The sequence below is a fragment of the Hemitrygon akajei genome, chromosome 5 (genome assembly GCF_048418815.1).
Source record: "Hemitrygon akajei chromosome 5, sHemAka1.3, whole genome shotgun sequence".
NCBI classification, from domain to species: Eukaryota; Metazoa; Chordata; class Chondrichthyes; order Myliobatiformes; family Dasyatidae; genus Hemitrygon; species Hemitrygon akajei.
In genome coordinates, this window is record NC_133128.1 from 84,178,726 (window position 1) to 84,203,511 (window position 24,786).

The following is a 24,786-nucleotide window of genomic DNA, read 5'->3' on the forward strand; positions in this document are numbered from 1 at the left end:
ATAGGGTTCCGGTGTGGTAATGTAACGATTGGAAATATATGCACAATGCACAACCATCGACGTTGAGTTGGAGTTCACTTTAAGAGGCTTGTCTGCTATATTTTTTTTTACCACGCTTTATAGTCTGCATTTGGCTTTACAATAAAAGGAGTAGTTAGTTTCTCTTAAATGTAAAACGCCTCTGCTATTTTAATTACGAAAATCTACATTATTTTCTCTGCATACCCACCAACTCCACTCCACTCATTGTACCGCTCACTAGGGGCAATTTACCAACTCACTTGCACCTTCTCCCGGTGGATGGTCACCGAGAGAAGGTGCAAGCTCCACGGAGATAGTGTCGGGGTAGCCGGAGCTGGAGAGGAAGCAGGTCCATCGGCTAAATCCACTGTGTCAACTCCTGACGACAAGTTTACCATAGCTTTGGTGGAGGAATTTCTTGCTCGAACCGTATTCCGGTAATTCCTTTGAATTTAATTATAGACGTTGGTGGGGCCCAAACTATATTTTACCAGATTAGTATAAAAAGAAAAAAAAAGAAAAACAGCTTAAAACCTGCACGGTGTATAATGATCTCAGTGAACCTGACGGTATTGCAAACACCATGGATTTATTTTCCATTTGCAGTTTCAAGTTCTGCATGTGAAGAATAGGTTGCTCTGCAGTTTGAGAATTTCAGTGTGTGGTGGCATAAACTCCTCCGTGGGTGATCTTCCAAAGGGAAGTTAAGCACTATTTTAATGTCACAAAATCAAGGGAAAGTTCCGGCTGTAATTTGAAAGAAGAATGGCTAAACTCTTAATGTCCATTTGTTTACACTTTCAATCCTTAATTTGTACGGTAGCACTTCATAAGATTTTACAAGGCTTGGGGAGTGGGGGTGGGTGGGTGCACTTACTCTGTTCTAGAATTATGGACTATTTGGTATGTAACCCTCTTCCGTGGCTCATTGGCTGTCTCTGACTAACAGCCACGTGACTCAGCAATGCCTGGGACAGCTTTTTCCAATAAACTACACATTTCCGGGGTTGGAATGATTCGGGTTCAGCACAAGCAGGAAAGTTGGAACGAAGTGAATGCTGTATAAACATGTATAAACACATGCACAAGTTACCATTCACCAGGAAATAACGAAACTTACTCCGACATGAACTTTCAGTGGAAGTTTATTTACAAGTATTTCAACTTTAACAAACAGTAGCAGAAACGGGGTCCATACAGTTAAACCATCTGAACGTGCACATAAACGGAGCTCATTGCTGTGTAGGCGTGTGCCTCGCTTTATTCTCTCACAGTACTGAACTCACATTCCGCGTGGAAGACACCAGCCACGAATCGAACATTCTTCGAAGGCCTGTTACGACTTGACTGGCTAAATCAGGAGTATTGGCACTTCCTCCATGGAACCAATCGTCTGCACAAAGAATTTCTTACACCAGTATCTCTCCTTCGGGCAGGGTCCCGTGAGCATCGTTCATTGCGCTCCTCTCCGCACCTCACTTTTCCCTCAGCCCCCACAAAATTACCCCAAAAACCCACGTTCTCCCAGAAATTGGGTGCCACTAATCTCTCTCCAGTGTCCCATGGCATCTCATTGGACAGAATGTTATCAGCACAAGCCCGACTGGCTGATAAAACGTACCTAAATAAATAAATGACTTGTTGTCTTAACCGAAAACGAAATACTGGGCTGTAAAATTTGACTAACAGAATGCTCTGCGTTTTACAAAAACCCTGCAGAGAATAAAATACCCAACAGCATAACTGTAGTGATTCAATAAACATGTTCTTATCCAGGGTGTTACAGGTATATCTTTCTCTGGTTTCTTCCCTGCATCCCCGCAAAGCTCAGTTTGTCCAAAAGACCCACCTCTTGCTCCCTCACCAGTTCCTCCTAAACAGTTCTCACACAAAATGCTGGAGGAACTCAGCAGGCCAGGCAGCTGATGCTTCAGGAAGGGTTTCGGCCTGAAACGTCGACTGTGCTTTTTTTTTCCACAGATGCTACCTGGCTTGCTGAGTTCCTCCAGCATCTTGTGAGTGTTGCTCGGATTTTCAGCATCTGCAGATTTTCTCTTGTTTATTCAACTTTTCATCCTGGCTGATACTAATCCCCTGACCTTCAAATTGCCCAGAAGAAATACCTTGGAGCCTGTTGTCTTTGTCTGCCATACACCATCCTTGTACACGTTGCATCCTCCGTCATCCTTCCTGAAATTCTTTGTTTAAATCCAGTTAGATTTCCATCCTTTACATTGCAATAATGCCTCATGCAATTCACTCATAGCATCCTATGTAATCTATCCTAACTCACCCTGTCTGCAGCCTTACATTGCCACTGCTAATACTCCCCTCAAATGGGTCCAGCATCATCAAGCGAATTGGACCACACTCGCCCCATGTCACATTTGAATATAACTCTCAGCAGTCACAGAATTGCACAGCATCTTATCCACACAGTTACATCTTGTAATTATACCTCGTTTTCTTTGAGTTCATATACTGTATGTCCGCTTCATCTTAACAGCATCATCTGAAAACAGTGTCATTTTCCATCAGTGCATGGATTATATCAACCCTTGACACACATTAACCTCTCCTGATGGTCTCTGCTGCTTCAAAGTCATCAGACTACCTGCCCAGCTTACAGTACCAGATGCAAATACAAAATGCAAATACAAATACTTTATTGTCACCAAACAATCGATACTAGAGCGTACAATCATCACGGTGATATTTGTTTCTGCGCTTCACGCTCCCTGAAGTACAAATCACAATAAATATAATAAAAATTTTAATTATAAATCATAATTAGAAAATAGAAAAGGGAAAGTAAGGTAGTGCAAGTCAGGTCCAGATATTTGGAAGGTACAGCCCAGATCCGTGTCAGGATCTGTTCAGCAGTCTTATCACAGTTGGAAAGAAGCTGTTCCCAAATCTGGCCGTATGAATCTTCAAGCTCCTGAACCTTCTCCCGGAGGGAAGAGGGTCAAAAAGTGTTTTGGCTGGGTGGGTCTTGTCCTTGATTATCCTGGCAGCACTGCTCTGACAGCGTGTGGTGTAAAGTGAGTCCAAGGATGGAAGATTGGTTTATGTGATGTGCTGGGCTATGTTCACGATCTTCTGCAGCTTCTTCCAGTCTTGGACAGGACAACTTCCATACCAGGTTGTGATGCACCCTAAAGAATGCTTTCTACGGTGCATCTATAAAAATTAGTGAGGGTTTTAGGGGACAGGCCAAATTTCTTCAGCTTTCTCAGGAAGTAAAGGCGCTGGTGGGCCTTCTTGGCAGTGGACTCTGCTTGGTTAGACCAAGTCAGGTCATTTGTGATATTCACCCTGAGGAACTTAAAGCTTTTGACCTGTTCCACCTGCACACCACCGATGCAGATGGGGTCGTGTGGTCCGCTACTCCTTCTGAAGTCAACAACCAATTCCTTCGTCTTGCTGACGTTGAGGGATAGGTTACTGTCTTCGTAACATGCCACTAGATTCTTAATTTCCTCTCTGTACTCAAACTCATCATTACCCAAGATACGGCCTACAATTGTGGTGTCATCAGCAAACTTATATATTGAGTTCAATGGAAACTTGGCTACACAATCATGGGTGTACAGTGAGTACAGCAGGGGGCTGAGTACACAGCCTTGTGGGGCACCGGTGCTCAGAGTGATTGTAGAGGAGAGCTTGTCCCCTATCTTTACAGCCTGGGTCCTGTCTGTGAGGAAGCTGAAGATCCAGCTGCAGATCTGAGTGCTAAGACCCAGGTTCCGGAGCTTAGGAATCAGTTTATTTGGAATGATGGTATTAAGGGCAGAGCTGTAGTCGATGAAAAGGAGCCTTACATATGCGAATTTATTCTCCAGGTGTTCTAAGGAGAAATGTAGTGCCAGAGAGATGGCATCTGCCGTTGACCTGTTGCTCCGGTAGGCGAATTGCAAAGCGTCGAGGTTGATCGGTAGGTTATGGTTGATGTGTACCATAACCAATCGCTTGAAGCACTTCATAGCAATTGAAGTTAGAGCCACAGGTTGGTAGTCATTCAGGCATGCCACCTTGCTTTTCTTCAGAACCGGGATTATCGTTGCCTTCTTAAAACACGAGGGGATCTTAGACTGAAGCAGGGAGCAGTTGAAGATGTCAGCAAACACTCCAGCTAGCTCACTTGCACAGACCCGGAGAACCCATCCCAGGACGCCATCTGGGCCCATTGCCTTCCTTGGATTTATCTTCAAGAAGGCTCTTCTAACGTCTTTCTCGGTGACGATAAATCTTGATGCCACCAGGTCCGGTTCATCCAGAGGGGGCGGGACACTCCTCTTCTGTTCGAATCTTGTGTAGAATACGTTAAGTTCATCAGGAAGAGAAGCACTACAGTTATTGATATTCCCAGCCTTTTCTTTGCACCCAGTGATCTCATTTAGACCCTGCCATAGTCTACTGGCATCCCTCTGGTTAGCCTGGGTTTCAGATGGAGAGAAAGAGTCTGCTGCTTAATATTCAGAATACCAAAACAACTGACTTTACTTCTGGTGAGAGATTTCATTCCCTGGTCACAGGCTACGTTTATTGCCTGAAATTGAAACTCCATGTCATGCAAATTCACAGGGTCAGCTTCGGATCACATCACAGAGACTGCCAGTTTCCATCTCTGTAATCCAAAAATAGAATACTGTAGCTGTTGAACATGAAATAAAATACATTGCAGGAAGTACTCACAAGGCTGGTGCTATCTATAACTGCAGGAACTGAACAGCAGCTCTCTGACAGCTCCTTTCACTGCTCTCTGGACCATAACCCCACTCTGCAAAACACTGGGCTTCTGTCTCCCAGTCACTGGCCTCACAGTCTCCATCTCAGCCGCCTAATCACACATAGGCTGCTTCCATTGACTTCGTTGCAACTCAGTGACATTACAAAATCTCACGCATGCCTCAGCTCAGCTGTTACAAAAGCTCTTATCCATGTCTATACACTTTGCTAACACAGTTTCAATCTGTTTTGCCTCAGCTCAAGGTCATGCAAAATACTTTTGCCCATGTCATAACTCTCTGCCAGTTACCTCCAATCACCTCTGTGCCCCTGCCCTACACTGGTTCCCATTTAATAAACACCTTAATTTCAAAACTCTGTCCTTTGCTTTCAGTTCGTTTTATGATTTCCAGTTGCCCTATAACCTGCCAAGTTATGTTTTCTACCAATTTGCCTCCTTGATCATTTCTGAATTTGATTGCCCCACGATTGATGCCAAGCCTTCAATGGTCATATCTCCCTCCCTTGTCCTACTTCCCTTTAAAGGCATTCTTAAAACTTAACTACAGATGTCTGCTGTAACACCTCCCTGGTGAATTCTGTCTGATAGAACTCCTTCATAGATCTTTCAGTTTATCAGAAAGATACTTTATCAGAAGAGTCTCAATATGAACCTTTTAATTTATACCTATATTGTATTACATTGTTTTACATATACAATTTTAAAATCTGACATAAAAACTATCAATCTGCTTACTGTGAGCTAATTTTATCACAATTTTTATGTTTAGTGTACAGCATTTCCATCCAGGGACAAATCAGCTATTCATATAGAGAACACTTCGCTGTTTCTTAAGTACAGTGTTATGATCCAAAATCTTCATGCTTTTACTTGACAGGTTTTGATAACTTAAATGCAGTTCATTGATAAATGCCCAGGGATTTTTTCTTAGTGGCTAAATCAGCGTGAGAGGCCATTCTTTGGTGATGCAGTGCAAGGTTTAAAAAGAGCTTGGGTGCTTTTTGGCTTTTTTTAAAAATTGGGTGGCAATCAGCCAATATAAAGGTGTGAGCAGAGCAGCCATTGTTAGAGTGGGCATTGTTAGAGTGGTCTTGCTTTGGCGAGCACAACGGAGCTTCTAAGTAAGTAAGAAAGTTTCTAGCAAGTTTTCTTTTTCTGTTAATACATAGCTAGTGTGCTGAGAATGGATCTGGTGGCAGTATTATGTTCCTTGTGTGAGGTGTGGGAAATCTGGGAGACCTCCCATCTCCCTAATAAGTACGAAGTGCATTGTGCTACAGCTCCTTAGAGGCCATGTTAAGGAACTAGAGCTGCAGCTCAATGACCTTCATCTCACATAGCAGGAGCTACAGGGAGGTAGGTTGCAGGAAGCAGGTACCTGGGTGACTGTCAGAAGAGGGAAAGGGAATAGGTAGCCAGTGCAGAGTGCCCCTGTGACCGTTCCCCTCAATAATATGTATACAGCTTTGGATACTGTTGGTGGGGGTGGGGAGACAACCTACTGAGAGAAGCCACAGCAACCTGGTCTCGGATATTGAGTCTGGCTCTGTAGCTCAGAAGGGAAGGGTGAGAAGAGGGGCACAGAAGCGATAGGAGATTCCATAATTAGAGGAACAGAAAGCTGATTCTGTGGACATGAAAGAGACATTGATAGATAGATAGATAGATAGATAGATAGATAGATAGATAGATAGATAGATAGATAGATAGATAGATAGATAGATAGATAGATAGATAGATACTTTATTCATCCCCATGGGGAAATTCAACTTTTTTTCCAATGTCCCATACACTTGTTGTAGCAAAACTAATTACATACAATACTTAACTCAGCAAAAAATATGATATGCATCTAAATCACTATCTCAAAAAGCATTAATAATAGCTTTTAAAAAGTTCTTAAGTCCTGGCGGTAGAATTGTAAAGCCTAATGGCATTGGGGAGTATTGACCTCTTCATCCTGTCTGAGGAGCATTGTATCGATAGTAACCTGTCGCTGAAACTGCTTCTCTGTCTCTGGATGGTGCTATGTAGAGGATGTTCAGAGTTATCCATAATTGACCGTAGCCTACTCAGCGCCCTTCGCTCAGCTACCAATGTTAAACTCTCCAGTACTTTGCCCACGACAGAGCCCGCCTTCCTTACCAGCTTATTAAGACGTGAGGCGTCCCTCTTCTTAATGCTTCCTCCCCAACACGCCACCACAAAGAAGAGGGCGCTCTCCACAACTGACCTATAGAACATCTTCAGCATCTCACTACAGACATTGAATGACGCCAACCTTCTTAGGAAGTACAGTCGACTCTGTGCCTTCCTGCACAAGGCATCTGTGTTGGCAGTCCAGTCTAGCTTCTCGTCTAACTGTACTCCCAGATACTTGTAGGTCTTAACCTGCTCCACACATTCTCCATTAATGATCACTGGCTCCATATGAGGCCTAGATCTCCTAAAGTCCACCACCATCTCCTTGGTCTTGGTGATATTGAGACGCAGGTAGTTTGAGTTGCACCATATCACAAAGTCCTGTATCAGTTTCCTATACTCCTCCTCCTGTCCATTCCTGACACACCCCACTATGGCCGTGTCATCAGCGAACTTCTGCACATGGCAGGACTCCGAGTTATATTGGAAGTCTGATGTGTACAGGGTGAACAGGACCGGAGAGAGTACGGTTCCCTGCGGCGCTCCTGTGCTGCTGACCACCGTGTCAGACCTACAGTCTCCCAACCGCACATACTGAGGTCTATCTGTCAAGTAGTCCACTATCCAATCCACCATGTGAGAGTCTACTCCCATCTCCGTTGATCAACATTGGGTTGATATGTTGCCTCCCAGGTGCCAGGGATGTCTCAGACTGAGTCCACAGCACCCTAAAGGGAGGGTGAACAGCCTGAAGTCATGTACATATTGGTACCAACGATGTAGGTAGGAAAAGAGAGGAGGTCCTGAAGAGAGAATATAAGGAGTTAGGCAGAAAGCTGAAAATCAGGGTAGTAAGTCCTGGATTGCTGTCTGTGCCATGCACCATTCAGGATAAGCACAGGATGATTTGATAGATGAATGCATGGCTGAGGAATTGGCTCAGGAGGCCGGGTTTCAGATTTTTGGATCATTTGGATCTCTTCTGAGGAAGGTATGACCTGTACAAAAAGGATGGGTTACACCTGGACCCAAGGGGGACCAATATCCTGGCAAGAAGGTTTGCCAAAACTGTTGCAGAGGGGTTCAACTAATTTGGCAGGGGGATAGGAACTGGAGTGATAGGGCTGAGGATGGGGCAGTTGGTATACAAATGCAGTGTGCAGTGAGACTGCAAGGAAGGACAGGAAGATAATAGGGCAAAATTGCAGTCAGTGGGGTGTGTTTAAGTGTAAAAGGGGACCAAAGTAAAAAAGGGTTTTGAATACAGGACTGAAGGTGTTACATCTGAAGGCACACAGTATACGGAATGAGGCAGATGATCTTGTAGCGCAGTTAAAGGTTGACATTGACATTGTTGTCATCTCTGAATTGTGACTGAGAGAAGATCATTGTTAGGAGTTTAACATCCAAGGATACTCATTGTATCAAAAGGACAGGCAGGTAGGCAGAGGTGATGGGGTGTCCTGACTGATAAAAAATGAAATCAAATCCTTAGAAAAAAGTGAGATAGGATCAGAAGATGTAGAAACCCCGAGAGTGGTGTGGAAATATAGCGGTAACCCTGAAGTCTTTATGGATTTGTGACTTTTGTAAAATGTAATGTAACGAAATGGGGTCTATGCGATCGCAATGTGCTTTGCTGGGTTGGGTGAGAAAACTTGCAAGTGTTTGTGTTACACGAGGAAATCTGCAGATGCTGGAAATTCAAGCAACACACACAAAATGCTGGTGGAACACAGCAGGCCAGGCAGCATCTATAGGAAGCAGTACAGTCGATGTTTTGGGCCGAAACCCTTCGTCAGGACTAACTGAAAGAAGAAATAGTAAGAGATTTGAAAGTGGGAGGGGGAGGGGGAAATCTGAAATGATAGGAGAAGACAGGAGGGGGAGGGATGAAACTAAGAGCTGGAAAGGTGATTGGCAAAAGGGATACAGATCTGGAGAAGGGAAAGGATCATGGGACGGGAGGCCAAGGGAGAAAGAAAGGGGGAGGGGAGCACCAGAGGGAGATGGAGAACAGGCAAGGAATGATTGTGAGAGGGACAGAGAGAGGAAAAAAGGGGGGGGGGAATAATAATATAATAAAAATAATATTTTCCATCTGGGTAGCCTCCAACCTGATGGCATGAACATTGATTTCTGTAACTTCCGCTAATGCCCCTCCTCTCCTTCTTACCCCATCCGTTATTTATTTAATATCTCCCCCTTCTCTCTTTTTTCTCTCTCTGTCCCTCTCACAATCACTCTTTGCCTGCTCTCCATCTCCCTCTGGTGCTCCCCCCCCCCCTTTCTTTCTCCCTAGGCCTCCTGTCCCATGATCCTTTTCCTCCAGCTCTGTATCCCTTTTGCCAATCACCTTTCCAGCTCTTAGCTTCATCCCTCCCCCTCCCATCTTCGCCTATCATTTTGGAATTCCCCCCCTCCCACTTTCAAATTTCTTACTATCTCTTCTTTCAGTTAGTCCTGACGAAGGGTTTCGGACCCCAAAACTTCGACAGTGCTTCTCCCTATAGATGCTGCCTGGCCTGATGTTCCACCAGCATTTTGTGTGTTTGTGTTATATGGGAATAACCAGGCAATTTGTTTTATGGCCAGAGGGGGATGTTGTTAACAGGGCAAACAGGATGGAAGTTCTAAAGATTAAATGTGAGAAGAGATAAGGATGAAGTTAGCAGAGGAATGCAATGTTATGAATGGAGCGACCTTTTGTAAAAGAAACAGTACTTTGAAACAGAAGATGAGAGCTATATTTCCAGGCAAAACATGGCTGCAGTTACATCTTCCCTTGCAAGTAAAATGATAAATTCATTAATGCTGTGATCCGCTCCGTATTTGTTGTAGTTTGTATCTGCATATTGGAAGACCTAGCTGACAGAATTTGGAGGTTCCACCGAGACGCCTGTCCAAGTGCGACAGAGACTCAGGAAATTCCGAGGACAGAACAGCCGAGGGGAAAATTCTCGGGAGCAGCGGCCGCCGAAGGAAAATTAGTGTTTTTTTAAACCCTTGGCAGTTCGACTTCGGTTTTGTCTCTTTTTCGCCCTATACACTGCGATCAACGCTGTGATCATGGGTAGATCAGTTTCTCACGTCACGATTCCGACACGGTGGCGTGGCGACAGAAACTTTGAAAGAGATCGATCTAGCGTCTGGGACGCGTGAAAATTTTCTGAGGTAATGTGAAAAAAGATTAGTAAACTATCCAATAACTGAAAGACGTCAGGAACACCGGGCGCCCGAACTAAATGCTGAAATTTAGTAAACCCTTCCGGACGATGTAGTGAAAACTGGTAAGTTGTTAGAATTTTGGTAAGCGTAAATGTAACAAAGTAAAATACGGGATATGCGTCTTTCCCTGATCCTGAACAGGAAATCAGTACATGAAAAGAAAAAAAAAGTAACACTGGAAATAATGCGGAGTGTTTAAGACAGATACAAAAACTGCAGGGCCAACTTGCTGCACAGAAAGGAATAATATGTTTTGGAATCTGAAAGAGGGGAAGAGGATTAATATGGAAATATGGATTGGACCGATGAGGTGACCAGATATGGTTATGACGAGGATCCTCTTCCCCACCCCCGTTACTATCGGAGAGAGGGGGGCCGGGACAGGCAATAAAAACCAATAAAAAAAACACATCCCTCATTCTGGGTACAGCAGCTAAAGGGATTTTGTTAAGGATATCGGGACATATGAGTCCATGGATGATTCTAGACTCCAGAGAGTTGCTCCAGGTGATTAGTTACCAGTGAGCAATACACAGCTTTGGGGCAATCTGTATTTCAGCGTGTAAATTGCAAACGGAAGAAGGCAAGGAGTTTCCCCAGGACCCTTCACTCTAATGCGGCAGGTGGATCACCCCGCCGTCGGCTTCCCCAAGCAAGGAAACCCACGAGCAGGATTCCCTCCACCTTTTACATAAACTACCTAAGGAAGATCTTGAAGTTTCAAAGCAGAAACTCCAGATCGTGTAGCCAGAAGTTACTTATCTGGGACATACCCTATCCCAGGATACAAAGTCATTGATGAAGATTCGGACAGAAGCATCAGCCAAAGCCTCGCAGCCAAGGACTCGTGGGGAAACGAAGCATTTCCTGGGGTTGACGGGGTTATTGCCGCCACTGGGTTTTAGATTATGCCGCTATTGTTAAGCCCGTTCAGAAAATATCTTCCCAGTCAACCAGATCCACTATACCCGAGAAGCGGAGGAAGCATTTGAACGTAATGGTATCTGCCTGAGCTTTGAGCCTCCCTGACTGTAAGGAGTTTCACCCTTTGTTCACCATGGATGATGGTTCAGCTCATTTTGACTGGGAATTACAGGGAAAGACGAAGGCCGGCTGTTTATTGCAGAGCTCAGACCCAACAGCCAGAGGTTTATCGGATTGTCTTCCAGCAGCAGCAGCCTCTGGCTGTCACCTCGGTTCGGATACGGACCAAGTGCAGAGTGAGAGAAACTAAGCAGGTCGATAGTTCACAGACTAAAAAAATAAAGCAATTACGCTAGGCCAGTTAAATAAAACTCTCAAAGGAAAACGAAGCTTACACTGCGGCTGAAAAGAACATCTAAACATTAAACGAATACCAAACAACACACACAAAATGCTGGTGGAACACAGCAGACCAGGCAGCATTTATAGGGAGAAGCACTGTCGACGTTTCGGGCCGTGACCCTTCATCAGGACTAACTGAAAGGAGAGATAGTAAGAGATTTGAAAGTAGGAGGGGGAGATCCGAAATGATAGGAGAAGATGGGGGTGGGGTGAAGCTGAGAGCCAGACAGGTGATTGGCAAAAGGGATACAGAGCTGGAGAAGGGAAAGGATCATGGGACGGGAGGCCTAGGGAGAAAGAACGGAGGAGGGGAGCACCAGAGGGAGATGGAGAGCAGGCAAAGAGTGATTGTGAGAGGGACAGAGAGAGAGAAAATATAAATAAATCAATCAGGGATGGGGTAAGAAGGGGATGATGCACCATCAATAACTCACGCTGAGACTTAGGAAGTGAGATATCGGCTTTTATTGACTGGAAGAACAAACAACACTACATCCTGGGGAAAATGGGGGAGAGCAGCAGCCCACAGTCGCCTTTATACAGGGGTCTGTGGGAGGAGCCACAGGAGCAGTCAGACAGGTATATCTAGTTCACCACAGGGGAGGAGGGGCATTAACGGAAGTTAGAGAAGTCAATGTTCATGCCATCAGGTTGGAGGCTACCCAGCCGGTATATAAGGTGTTCTTCCTCCAACCTGAGTGTGGCTTCATCTTGACAGTAGAGGAGGCCATGGATAGACATATCAGAATGGGAATGGGACGTGGAATTAAAATGTGTGGCCACTGGGAGATCCTGCTTTCTCTGGCGGACTGAGCGTAGGTGTTCAGCGAAACGGTCTCCCAGTCTGCGTCGTGTCTCACCAATATACAGAAGGCCGCACCGGATGCAGTATATCACACCAGCCGACTCACAGGTGAAGTGTCGCCTCACCTGGGGCCCTGAATGGTGGTGAGGGAGGAAGTGTAAGGGCAGGTGTAGCACTTGTTCCGCTTACAAGGGTATTAAACGAATACCGCCAGTCATCAGAGTCAGTTGATTTGAAAGCCCAATATATCAGGGAAGGCCGAACACAAAACAGCAGCGAAGCGTTGCTATGCTCTGTCCAAGTCGCGACGAGCACTACGATGACAAGAATGGAGTTAAATGTATCACGGTTAAATAATAATGACCTGACACAAGCGCAGTTACCGTACCTCCTGCGCTGCCGAATCCGTGGTTGTGACAGCTGTTTCGTACATGCTGACCCGCCTGGCCAGCTACGTACGAAATCGAGTTATCAATGATCCCGAGTTACTCGCTGTGCAACTCTTATGGGCGCTCTTCCCCACGACCCTACACATGAAACAATAGCATTCCGTGTGCACCTTACTGATTCTCCTGTTGTTAATGCCGGTTTAATGGTCTTCGTTGACGGTTCGGCTTTAGTAACGATATGGGGAAAGCTGGATTGTAAACAGCACAATGAGGTTTCACTCCGAGAAAACGGATTGCGCCCCAGGCAAATTCGACCCAGGTACCGCGGATTGCCGGATGAGTTCACAAGTTCACACATGCGGGCAAGAGGGGAATGATTAATTAATTAAACTAAACTTGGCATAGCCCTGGAGTATTCGGAACAAATTTGTAGACAATTTATGAGATGTGAGATATACCTTCAAAATCCGGGAAAAATGCCTAATTAACGGGTTCATACCCTGTCGTCAGATGACCTATTTTTACACTTTATCGAATCATCTTAATGTAAATGGTGTAAGTATTAGTCATTATTGATGTGTTCTCACCATGGTGAAGCATTTCCTTGTGGAACGAATAGAGCAGTCACAGTAGCGAAATATTTGTTAAGGAAAATAATCCCGTGATTTGGGATTAGTACCTATTGTAGGCAACGCCTTACAGGTGAATCAATTTCCATTCTCAGTCAGAGACCCTAGTGCAAAGGACGAACGGAACAATTTTAAGAATGAATTTGGCTACATGTGTGAGCAAGCGGGACTATACCACGAGGTAGAGCCCAGAGATTGTATACAGCCATTAAGGCCCTAATGACAAGCGGCTGGATTAGCGCTTCTCTTTTCTCTGACAAATGCAATTGACAGGAACATTTTCTTGCGATTGACTTGCAAATGTAGAAGCAGGACCAACGTCCTAAACTGCTGGGTTTGAATGGAAGTCCAGGCACGTGGAAGTGGGTGGGCCTTTTTTTGTTGCCCGTCTCTTTAATGAGGCAGAGGTGAACTGTTACTTTAATTGGCCCAACGCTCTGCCCTGGCTATATTGGTACAACGATGCTGGGACTCAGAAACATAAACCCCTTCCTCCACTTACCGATACAGTCAAAATGTCACCGGGGGAGGATGGGGATATAGTTTGGTAAAAGGTGTTTTAGAGGATGCTGCATACAAAACAGCGCTAACCTCAGAGTTGTCCTTGGGGAAGGCCTATGGGAACTGATACGGCACAGGTACTGATTAACGTGACACCAGCAAAGGAAAATTTAGCAAATGAAACTGCATGTGCTTTCGATCAAACCCAACAAAGCAATATCTAAATTGTAGACAGAATTGGTGGCGGTCCGCAGAGCAGCACTGAAAAACCAAATGGCTTTCGACTTTATTTTATCCAGGGAAGGAGGCGTGTGCTCCGATTGGGCAAGAACATGCCAAACGAATTCTTTATGAATTTGTAACTTGAAAAACGCAATGTACCGAAGTGGGATCTACAAAAGCCCATGGGTGAGCAAACTTACAAATGTTTGTGTGTAAAATAATAAATGCATTAATAACGTGATCCACTGATTTGTTGTAGACCCAGCTGAACGGTACACGCCAGTAGTGTTAAGAAATTACAAGGGTAAAAAGACTCCGATGGGAGTTTACACCGGCCTCTGATCTGTAGCCAGAATGACGGCTACAAATTACAACGGGAGATGGAAAGGGTATGTAAAAAGGACAGTGTGGTGATCATCGTGGAGCATTTCAATAAGCAGGTCGATTGGGAAAATCCTGTTGGTGCTGGATCCCAAGAGAGGCAATTTGTAGAAGGCCCCGGAGATGGCTTTTTAGTGCAGCGCATGTTTGAGCCCACCAGGGCAACGGCGGTTCTGTCCACAACTTCAGCCATCTTCAACAGGACCCTACCTCCAAACACATCTTTACTACCGCACACTCCCCCTTCCCCCATTTTCCACAGGGACTGCGCCCACCACGATTCCATTATCAATTCATCCCTCTCCACTAATCTCCCTCCTGCCATTTACCCCCTGAAAGCAGAGGAATGGCTACGCTTGCCCATTTACTTCCTTCCAAGGTCCCAAACAGTCCGTTCAGGTGAGGCACAACTTCACCAGCAAGTCTCTTGGGGTCGTCTATGGTATCCCGTGCCCCCAATGCAACCTCCTGTACATTAGTGAGACCTGACATAGATTGGGGGACTGTTTTGGCAAGCTCCATTTGCAACAATTTTCCCACTGGCCAACCATTTTAATTCCAATCTCCACCCCATGTGGTTCCATGGCCTGGTCTACTGCCACAATGAAATCAACACCTCATATTCTGTCTAGGTGGCCTCCAAATTGATAGCATGAATATTGGTTTCTTCAACTTTTGGTAATTTTCCCCCCCATCCCCTTCCCTCTTCTTCCATTTTCCACTCTGGTTCCCCTCTCACCCATCAACCACCCGATGGTGACCCCACCACCCTTCACTTTCTCCCATGGTCTACTCTCCTATTAAGATTCCTTCTCCAGTCCCTTAGCTTTTGAACCTGTGATCTACTAGCTTCTTACTTCATCACCCCTCCCTCACCCACCTGGCCTCATCTGTCACCTTACTCCTTCCCCTCCCCCTCCCACACCTTCTTATTCTGGCTTCACACCTCTTCCTTTCCAGTCCTGATTAAGGGTCTTGGCCCACACTGTTAACTGTTCATTCAGTTCCATAGATACTGCCTGACCAGCTGAATTCCTCCAGCATTTTGTATGTGTTATTCTGGATTTCCAGCATCTGCAGAATTTTTGTTTGTAATTTAAAACTTTTTAAACTTAAAACACAGATCTTTTAGCATCACAATTTATAAACTTGTTCATGCTGATTTAGTACAAATCTTTTTTGTGCTAAGAAGCACAATTACATGAAATGAAATATTTTGTTTAGAAATTGATATTTCAGGTCAAAGATCCCTCAACCAATAATATTGAATTAAGCTTATCCTAGGTTCTTAATAGAAATGGCTACTGAGCCAGTTTTAAGACTGAGGAAAATTTCAATAGATTGGAAAATAACAATCGTAACTCTTGAATGCAAAACCGGAAGGAGACAAACAGGAAAATACAAGCTTGTTAGCTTAACAGTCTGTCAGAGAAATTGTTAGGGAGCAGAGTCAACAGTTCTGTTAAAACAAAAAACGTTTGATTAGTCTTGCATTAGTAAAGTAGATCCACTGTACAGAGATACCCAGAATGTACTTGAGATGGTGCCACTTAAAATAATATTCTGGAAAATAATATAGGAGGTAGCATTAGTGAGAAAGATTATTGGCTGTCAAGCAGAGCAGACATAAATGGGTCTCTTTATCGTAGACAAGGTGGTACAGTGTGCCACAGGGATCATCTTAGGCTCTCTATTTATACAAATTATTCTTCTAATGAGGCATGTGTGTCAAATTGCTGTTGATGGCAAGATAGTGAAGGTCAGTTTTGAAATCAACATTGTGGCTACAAAGGAAAACAGATTGATCGATAAATGTCCAGAAAATCTGGCAAATGGAGTATTCTGAGGGGGAAATGTGATTTAAAAAAATCTATACTAAAGAGAACCAAGTAGTCTTATTATGTACTGGTGAGGGACTCTGGCAATCAGAGATGCAGGTGCCCTAGTGCATGATTTACAAATGATTGGAGTTGAGCTGTAGCACGAGATTCGGAAAGCTGAAAATGCCATTTATTGATAGGAACACTGAATACAAAAGTAGTGTGCTTTAGTTACCTAGTGAGGCCACATCAGGTGCACAATGTACAGGACTGGTCATTTTGAGAGGATGTAAATGTATCCTGGAAGACACCTGGATCACAGAGGAGATGCCTGATGACTTCCGTGATGCCCTCATTGTGGCTCTCTACAAAAACAAGGGAAGCAAATCAGACTGCAGAAACTACAGGGGTATCTTACCGCTGTCCAGCGCAGGCAAGATTTTTGCCCACATTCACCTGAACAGACTTGTCACTGTCTCGGAAAGGAACCTCCCGGTGGCTTTCGGCCAGAACGGAGTACAGTAGACATGATATTTGCCATGAGGCAAGTCCAGGAGAAGTGTGTCCAGCAGAACAAGCCTCTTAACTCTGTCTTCATTGACATGACAAAGGCATTTGATACTGTAAACAGGGAGGCTCTCTGGATCATCCTGGGACGTTACGGATGCCCGAGGGAATTCGTGAAGATGATTCAGCTGCTCCAGGACAGGTCCTTTGCAGTGGTGATACGTCAGCTGCATTTGCCATTTCCAATGGGGTGAAGCAGGGCTGTGTACTCGCCCCAGTCCTGTTCAATCTGTTCTTCACTTATATGTTGTCACGTGCTGTCCAAGGGCTGAAGGAGGGAGTGTACATCAGGTACCGATTGGACAGCTCTCTCTTTGACCTTCGCCGATTGAACGCACGGACGAAGTGCCTCCATACAGGCATTCAAGAAACCCTCTTCGCTGATGACTGTGCGCTCCTGGCGCACAAAGACGGTGATCTATAGTTGATGCTGAACAAATTCTCAGATGCTGCTATGCCCTTTGGCCTGACTATCAGCCGAACAAGACTGAAGTACTTCACCAGTCCGTGCCAAACACCAACCCCATAGAACCAAAAATCACTGTTGACGATACCCCGCTGACAAATGTAAACAGCTTCCGATACTTAGGAAGCATCATCTTGAGTGATAGGTCTTTGGACAAAGAAATTGACTCCAGGATCAGCAAGACCTCCGTGTTCACAGATGAACTGTATGTCAGTGTGTCTTCTTCCAATCCGAAGGGCTACCACACTGAAATGTATTAAAAGCATCTTGGAGAAGCTTTACTAGATGAATCCCTGGATTGGGCAGGTTATCTTATGAGAAAAGGTTGCACAGGCCAGGCTTGTATCTGCTGGAGATTTTAAAAAAAGTGAATAGGGTCTTGACAGGATGAATGTGGAATCCAGATTTCCTCCTGTCGGAGAATCCAGGATTTGGTGTCACTGTTTCAAAATAAGGGTGCTCATTTAAGACAGAGTTGAAACACATTTTCTTCTGAGAGCCCCAAAAGTCTTTTAAAAGCAGAGGATGAAAGGTTACTATGGGCAGAAATGAATTGAAAGGGAAGTTACAATCAAATGAGCCATAATCTCATTAATTGCTGGAGAAGGATTGAGTGGCCATGTGATCTATGATTCACATGTTTATCAATACACAATAGGGTCTTTTAAGAGCCTCTTAGGTACATGGAGCTTAGAAAAATAGAGGGCTATGCAGTAGGGAAATTCCAGGCAGTTTCTAGAGTAGATTACATGGTCGGCATAACACTGTGGGCCGAAGGGCCTGTAATGTGCCACAGATTTCTATGTTACATGTTCAGTTATTTTGAAAGGCATGGGAGAAAGGTACTTGCATTTATATATGAATAGCCTACAGCTTTTAATAAGCAATAAAAAAAATTAGGACACCTCATTAACAAGAATGGAAGTGTGGTTTTCTGTATATAAATGTTATTTATATCCTGCGCTTATAATGCATTTTAGTTGAACTTCGATATAACAGCATTGCTGTGAATGTTGGTTATGTCAAATAGTGAAATGATGACTGTAGATATTTAGAATGGAAGCCCTACCGTTAATTCAGCAGTTGCTATGTTTGGCCAGTAGATGACCGTATGGCCTAGACCAAGGGTTCTTCTATGAAGTTTATCTACTGCCTATTGGCAAGAAACACAATATGTTTAATGGTCTTCTGCAGGATGTACGATGAGTTGCACTTTTATTGATAAATATCAGGGTAACTAACTGGACAGCAGGCTGGAAGACATGGAAGAGATGGAAATCAGCTGCAATTCCAGGGCACCAAGTGGTCAGGTACTCCAGTGGCCAGCTCCTCAGGGAGGTCACAGTCTTCAAAATTTCTGCAGAGAGGAAATATTCTGCTCTGCAATTGTCTGTCTCAGTCCTCCTAAGTAACAGTAAAAATCAGATCACAGACCTTTGTATATCATAGGGTGTTGCTTTATGTAGATTCACTGGCTCTTGCCTAATATAGGAGACACCTGCCCCACCAGGAAGTCTTGTCAAGGATGGCTCTGGAGTGAGTTGAGTGCAAGTGGTGCTGAAGTCAAAGTTATTTCTTAGATGCTTTGCACTTAAAACCCAAGAATCTCTGCAGTCATGGTTTACTTCAGTTCCATTGTCAATGCACTCAATGGCTTTTCTCAAAACAAATATAGTTTCCCGTATGAAGCAAGACAGTTTAGCAACCAGCTTGGAGCAGTCACTGCTATCTCTTAGCTTTGGTAGTCAGTGAATGGGCTAACTTTGCCAAGTTCTTAATGAGACTCTCTCGCTTCTGCAAGGCTAACTTTTCTTCTTCAAGATGTTGCAGCTTTTGGTGTATTTCTGTTGGGAAGGGAAAAGATACATCAGTGAAATCTGTGTCCATACAACACCTTCCACATCCAATAAAGTAATTTTAACTCTGATTAGATTTAAAAAAAGTCAGCTAATTTACGTACAGAAATATTCCACAGAAATGGCTGTACAAAATGTTTTAATATCTTGTTTAAGATACAAACACTAGCTTAATGTTTCTCTGCAATTGGTGTTACCTGATGTGCTGAGTGTTCTCAGCACTCTCTGTTTCAAGTTCAGAGTTCAAGCGGTTGGTCCTTACCAGATTTAAAATCTGACATGATGTCTTGAAGTGAATTCAGAGTCAGAAGTATTGCCCATGCAATCTCATAGTCTGAAAAGTGTAAATAAGTAAATATAAACAAGCAGCAACTAACGTTTCAAAGAAAGGGAAAAGTTAGCAACCTAGAATGTTAACCATTTCTTCCCTTGCAGTTGTTACTTAACCTGACTTGGAGTATATTGTTTTTATTGAAAGTACAATTGTGTAAACTTCCTGATTCTTGAAGTAATTTTTCTGTTCAAGTTAAGTTCAAAATCAATCAGTAAACTTGAGAATTGTCTGATTCACATATAGAGGCCACCTGGCTCCTCATTGCCACTTTCCTGCATGGGCTTGTTACCATTGATTACTAAAAATCTTAACTACATTCTTTCAAATTTCTTGCTCTGTGGCTGCCTGTGAGCAGACAAATCTCAGGGTTGTATAATTTATCCATTCTTTGATAACAAATCTACTTTGAATAAATGTGATCTGTGACTGAGCCTCCACTGCTTTTGGAAGAAAAATTCCAAAGATTTACTGCCCTTGGGGTTGTTATCTCTGTTCTGAATGGTTAATCCCTTATCTTGACTCCCACCCAAACATGCCCAAGTGGAGGAAATGTGCTTCACCAAATGCGGGTACAGTCAGTTCAAATTAAGCAAACTATTGCCCTAGATTAACTGAAATCTGCAGGGGCACATAGAGAGATAGTTTAATGTGTCTAGCTTTCAATTAATATGTTTGTGTATTTTTGGGGAATATTTGCGGCATTGCAGTTTCTGTCAAACCGAGATTTACACAGAGTATATGGTTTGTCAGACATCATAGCAATCGAGTAAAACAAATTTCTAACAAGATACAAAATCAGAGTATTTTGTACAGAAAAAGGAAAACATTCCTTTTAGACAGATTTCTCACCGTGGTAGATTTGCGTTGACATTGATTCCAGTTGATCCACAGAGTCTGACTCCATTACTAAGCTAAACACGAGTATGAAAACTGACAGAAAAGAGACAGAGGGAAGCAGTTGACATCACAAGTCAATAACTGGCAAAATATAGAGGCAGGTTTTAAGTAAGTACAGAGGAGAAGACAGGTCTGATGAGGTGAGAAACAGAAGAGATAAAATAACAAAATGAATGATATCCAGAAATGAAAAATGGCAGGATCTACTTCTGATGTTAATTTGTTATACTAAACGTTGCATCCGGAAGACTATGAGTAAAGATACCATTCCTTCAAAGTTGCTGTCTAGTATAGGAGACAGAGAGCAGGCAGAACAAAATGACAAGCAACTGTGAGCTTGTAAACTTGCAGAGGGGTTCTGTAAATAAATCTTATCAAAGCTGATCAATGATACCAGCGCCTCTAATTTGCTGACTGGAGCAATAGGTCCACATAAAGTGCCATCTCACTGGCTCTTCACTCAGCCCTGGAACAACTGGACAGTGAAGATTCATACATCAAGATGCTCTTCATTGACTACAGCTTGACATGCAATACTATCATCCCCTCAAAACTAATCAATAAGCTCCAAGAACTTGACCTCAATATCTTTTTGTGCAATTGGATCCTGGATTTCCTCACTTGTAGACCCCAGTCAGTTTGGATTGGCAACAACATCTCCATGATCTCCATCAGCACAGGTGCACCGCAGGGCTGTGTGCTTGGCTCCCTGTTCTACTCACTTTACACCTATGACTGTATGGCTAAGTACAGCTCCAATGCCATAGTTAAGTTTGCTGATGACACCGTGGTCATGGGCCGAATCAAGGGTGGTGATGAATCAGCATATAAGGAGATTGGGAATCTGGCTGAGTGGTGCCATAACAACAACCTCTCACTCAATGTCACCAAAACTAAGGAGCTGATTATTGACCAGGAGAAGGAAACCAGAGGTCCATAAGTCTATTCTCATCGGAGGATCAGAGGTCGAGAGGGTCAGCATCTTTAAATTCCTTGGTGTTACTATTTCAGAGGACCTGTCCTGGGCCCAGCACAAAAGTGCAATTACGAAGAAAGCATGGCAATGCCTCTACTTTGTTTATGGAGATTCAGCATGATATCTACAACTTGGAAAAACATCTACAGATGTGTAGTGAGAGTATACTGACTGGCCACATCACAACCTGGTATGGGAACACCAATGTCCTTGAATGAAAAATCCTATAAGAAGTAGTGGATAGAGTACAGCTCAGTCCATCACAGATAAAGTCCTCCCCGCCACTGAGCACATCTACACGGAGTGCTGTTGCAGGAAAGCAGCAGCCATCATCAGGGACCCCCACCACACAGGACATGCTCTCTTCTCACTGCTGCCATCAGGAAGAAGGTACAAGAGCCTCAGGATTCACACCACCAGGTTCAGAAACAGTTGTTACCCCTCAACCATCAGGCTCTTGAACCAAAGGGGATATCTTCACTTGCCCCTTCATTGGAATGTTCCCACAACCTATGGGCTCACCCTTCATCTCATGTTCTTGATATTTATTGCTTATTTACTATTATTGTTTCTTCTTTTGCATTTGAACAGTTTGTTGTCTTCTGAACTCTGGATGAATGCCCCAATTGGGTGGTCTTCCATTGATTTGTTATAGTTATTATTCTGTAGATTTATTGAATATGCCCACAAGAAAATTAATCTCAGAGTTGTATATGATGGCTTCCACGTACTTGGATAATAAAATTTATTTTGAACTTTATAATAACTTACTTACAACTTGCTATTTCCTATTTTTCATTATCTACTCTGAATCTCCACCATTTTTCCCATTAGCTTCATCCCCTTATGCCCCTACATTATGAGGAGTGATTTCCTCACTCTTGATTTTCGAAGGGATTCCAATCTTCCTTCTTCCCATAAAGAGCGTACTCTTTCTCTAGATCAGATTTCTCATTGCATCTATTTGCACACCTCCAGTCTCCAGCTCTTTGCTGGCAGCTGGACTGATATTAGCAAAGTTCATTTTTCTACACACTGACTGAATTCCATTTTCATCTTGAAGCACTCAGTTCTCTGATGCAAATCTAATATTGTCACTAAACCCACAAATAATAGTGGTGGTGAAATAACCCTCCATTTTGCCAAAGTTGAAACTGAAATCACTCCAGTCCCCAATACCCTGATCAATAAATCACATTTACCCCGACTTTATTTTCTCAGCGGTTTGATCAGGGCACGACTGCACAAGCACGTGGACATCAGCCAGTGAGAACAGCGAGGGGAGTTTGAAAGGAGACAGCCTTATAGAGCGGGTGTTGCAGGAGTGGGCAACGTAGTAGATGGAGACAGAGTAGGAAGGCTTTGGCGATAACAGGTGGAGGAGAGGTAGGTTGCCTGCGTAGAATATAATCAGGACCTATGTGTGTGAGGCTGGTGTTCTGTGCTCGGTGTCAGATGTGGGAGGTCCTGGAGTCTCCCAGCCTCCCGGACAGCCACATCTGCACCCGGTGTGTCGAGCTGCAGCTCCTAAGGGACCGAGTTAGGGAACTGGGAATACAGCTCGATGACTTTCGTCTGGTCAGGGAGAGTGAGGAGGTGATAGAGAGGAGCTATAGGCAGGTAGTCACACCGGGGCGTGGGGAGATAGATAAGTGGGTAACAGTCAGGAGAGAGATGAGCAGGAGTCAGAGGCTAGAGAGTACCCCGGTGGCTGTACACCTTGACAATAAATACTCCGGTTTGAGTACTGTTGGGGGGGACAGTCTACCTGGGGGAAGCAACAGTGGCTGCGTCTCTAGCACAGAGTCTGACCCTGTGGCTCAGAAGTGTAGGGAAAGGAAGAATGCAGCAGTGATAGGGGACTCTATAGTTAGGGGGTCAGACAGGTGATTTTGCGGATGCAGGAAAGAAACTCGGTTGGTAGTTTGCCTCCCAGGTGCCAGGATTTGGGATGTTTCAGATTGCACCACGATATCCTGAAGTGGGAGGGAGAACAGCCAGAGGTCGTGGTACATATTGGTACCAACGACATAGGCAGGAAAAGGGAGGAGGTTCTGAAAACAGACTACAGGGAGTTAGGAAGGAAGCTGAGAAGCAGGACCACAAAGGTAGTAATCTTGGGATTACTGCCTGTGCCACGTGACAGTGAGTATAGGAATAGAGTGAGGTGGAGGATAAATACATGGCTGAGGGATTGGACCAGGGGGGCAGGGTTTCAGATTTCTGGATCATTGGGACCTCTTTTGGGGCAGGAGTGACCTGTACAAGGACTTGAATCCCAGGGGGACCAATATCCTGGCAAGGAGGTTTGCTAAGGCTGTTGGGGAGAGTTTAAACTAGGACTGCTAGGGGGTGGGAACCGAACTGAAGAGACTGGAGAAAAGGAGGTTTGCTCACAAAAAGAGAAAGCTTGGAGACAGTGTGAGAGGGAGGATAGGCAGATGATGGAGAAAGGATGCGCTCAGACCGATGGTTTGAGATGTGTCTATTTTAATGCAAGGAGTATTATGAACAAAGTGGATGAGCTTAGAGCGTGGATCAGTACTTGGAGATATGATGTTGTGGCCATTACAGAGACTTGGATGGCTCAGCGGCAGGAATGGTTACTTCGAGTGCCAGGCTTTAGATGTTTCAGAAAGGACAGGGAGGGAGGCAAAAGAGGTGGGGGCATGGCACTGTTGATCGGAGGTAGTGTCACGGCCATAGAAAACGAGGAAGACATGGAGGGATTGTCTGCGGAGTCTCTGTGGGTGGAAGTGAGGAACAGGAAGGGGTCAATAACTCTAGGGAGACAGATCCTGGAAAGGTGTAATAATAACAGAGTTGTCATGATGGGAGATTTTAATTTCCCAAGTATCGACTGGCATATCCCTAGAGCAAGGAGTTTAGATGAGGTGGAGTTTGTTAGGTGTGTTCAGAAGGTTTCTTGACACAATATGTAGATAAGCCTACAAGAGGAGAGGCTGTGCTTGATCTGGTATTGGGAAATGAACCTGATCGGGTGTCAGTTCTCTCAGTGGGAGAGCATTTTGGAGATAGTGATCACAATTCTATCTCCTTTACCATAGCATTGGAGAGGGATAGGAACAGACAAGTTAGGAAAGTGTTTAATTGGAGTAAGGGTATCAGGCAGAAACTTGGAAGCATAAATTGGAAACAGATATTCTCAGGGAAATGTACGGAAGAAATGTGGCAAATGTTCAGGGGATATTTGCATGGAGTTCTGCATAGGTACATTCCAATGAGACAGGAAAAGGATGGTAGGGTACAGGAACTGTGGTGTACAAAGGCTGTTGTAAATCTAGTCAAGAAGAAGAACTTATGAAAGGTTCAAAAAGTTAGGTAATGATAGACAGCAGGAAGGAGCTCAAGAAAGAAGTTAGGAGAGCCAGAAGGGGCCATGAGAAAGCCTTGGCGGTCAGGATTAAGGAAAACCCCAAGGCATTCTACAAGTATGTGAAGAGCAAGAAGAT

At 44.2% G+C, this 24,786-nt stretch overlaps 1 protein-coding gene across 4 annotated transcripts in view; it reads right to left on the reverse strand.

Annotated features, from left to right (window-relative positions):
* phf11 (PHD finger protein 11) overlaps positions 1 to 24,786 on the reverse strand; it is an 87,607-nt gene that overhangs the window by 6,355 nt on the left and 56,466 nt on the right. The window contains exons 15-16 of one of the 4 annotated variants that reach the window (XM_073045925.1): positions 19,369 to 19,440; positions 17,118 to 19,094 (exon numbers count right to left, since the gene is read on the reverse strand). The exons of 2 other annotated variants lie outside the window; for them this stretch is intronic. In XM_073045925.1, coding sequence (XP_072902026.1) covers positions 18,976 to 19,094; positions 19,369 to 19,440 — 191 coding nt within the window. In that variant the 3' untranslated portion in view covers positions 17,118 to 18,975. Of the gene's footprint in view, positions 1 to 17,117; positions 19,095 to 19,303; positions 19,441 to 24,786 lie in introns of those variants that run through there. One more of the 4 variants, XM_073045928.1, reaches the window with a different exon arrangement.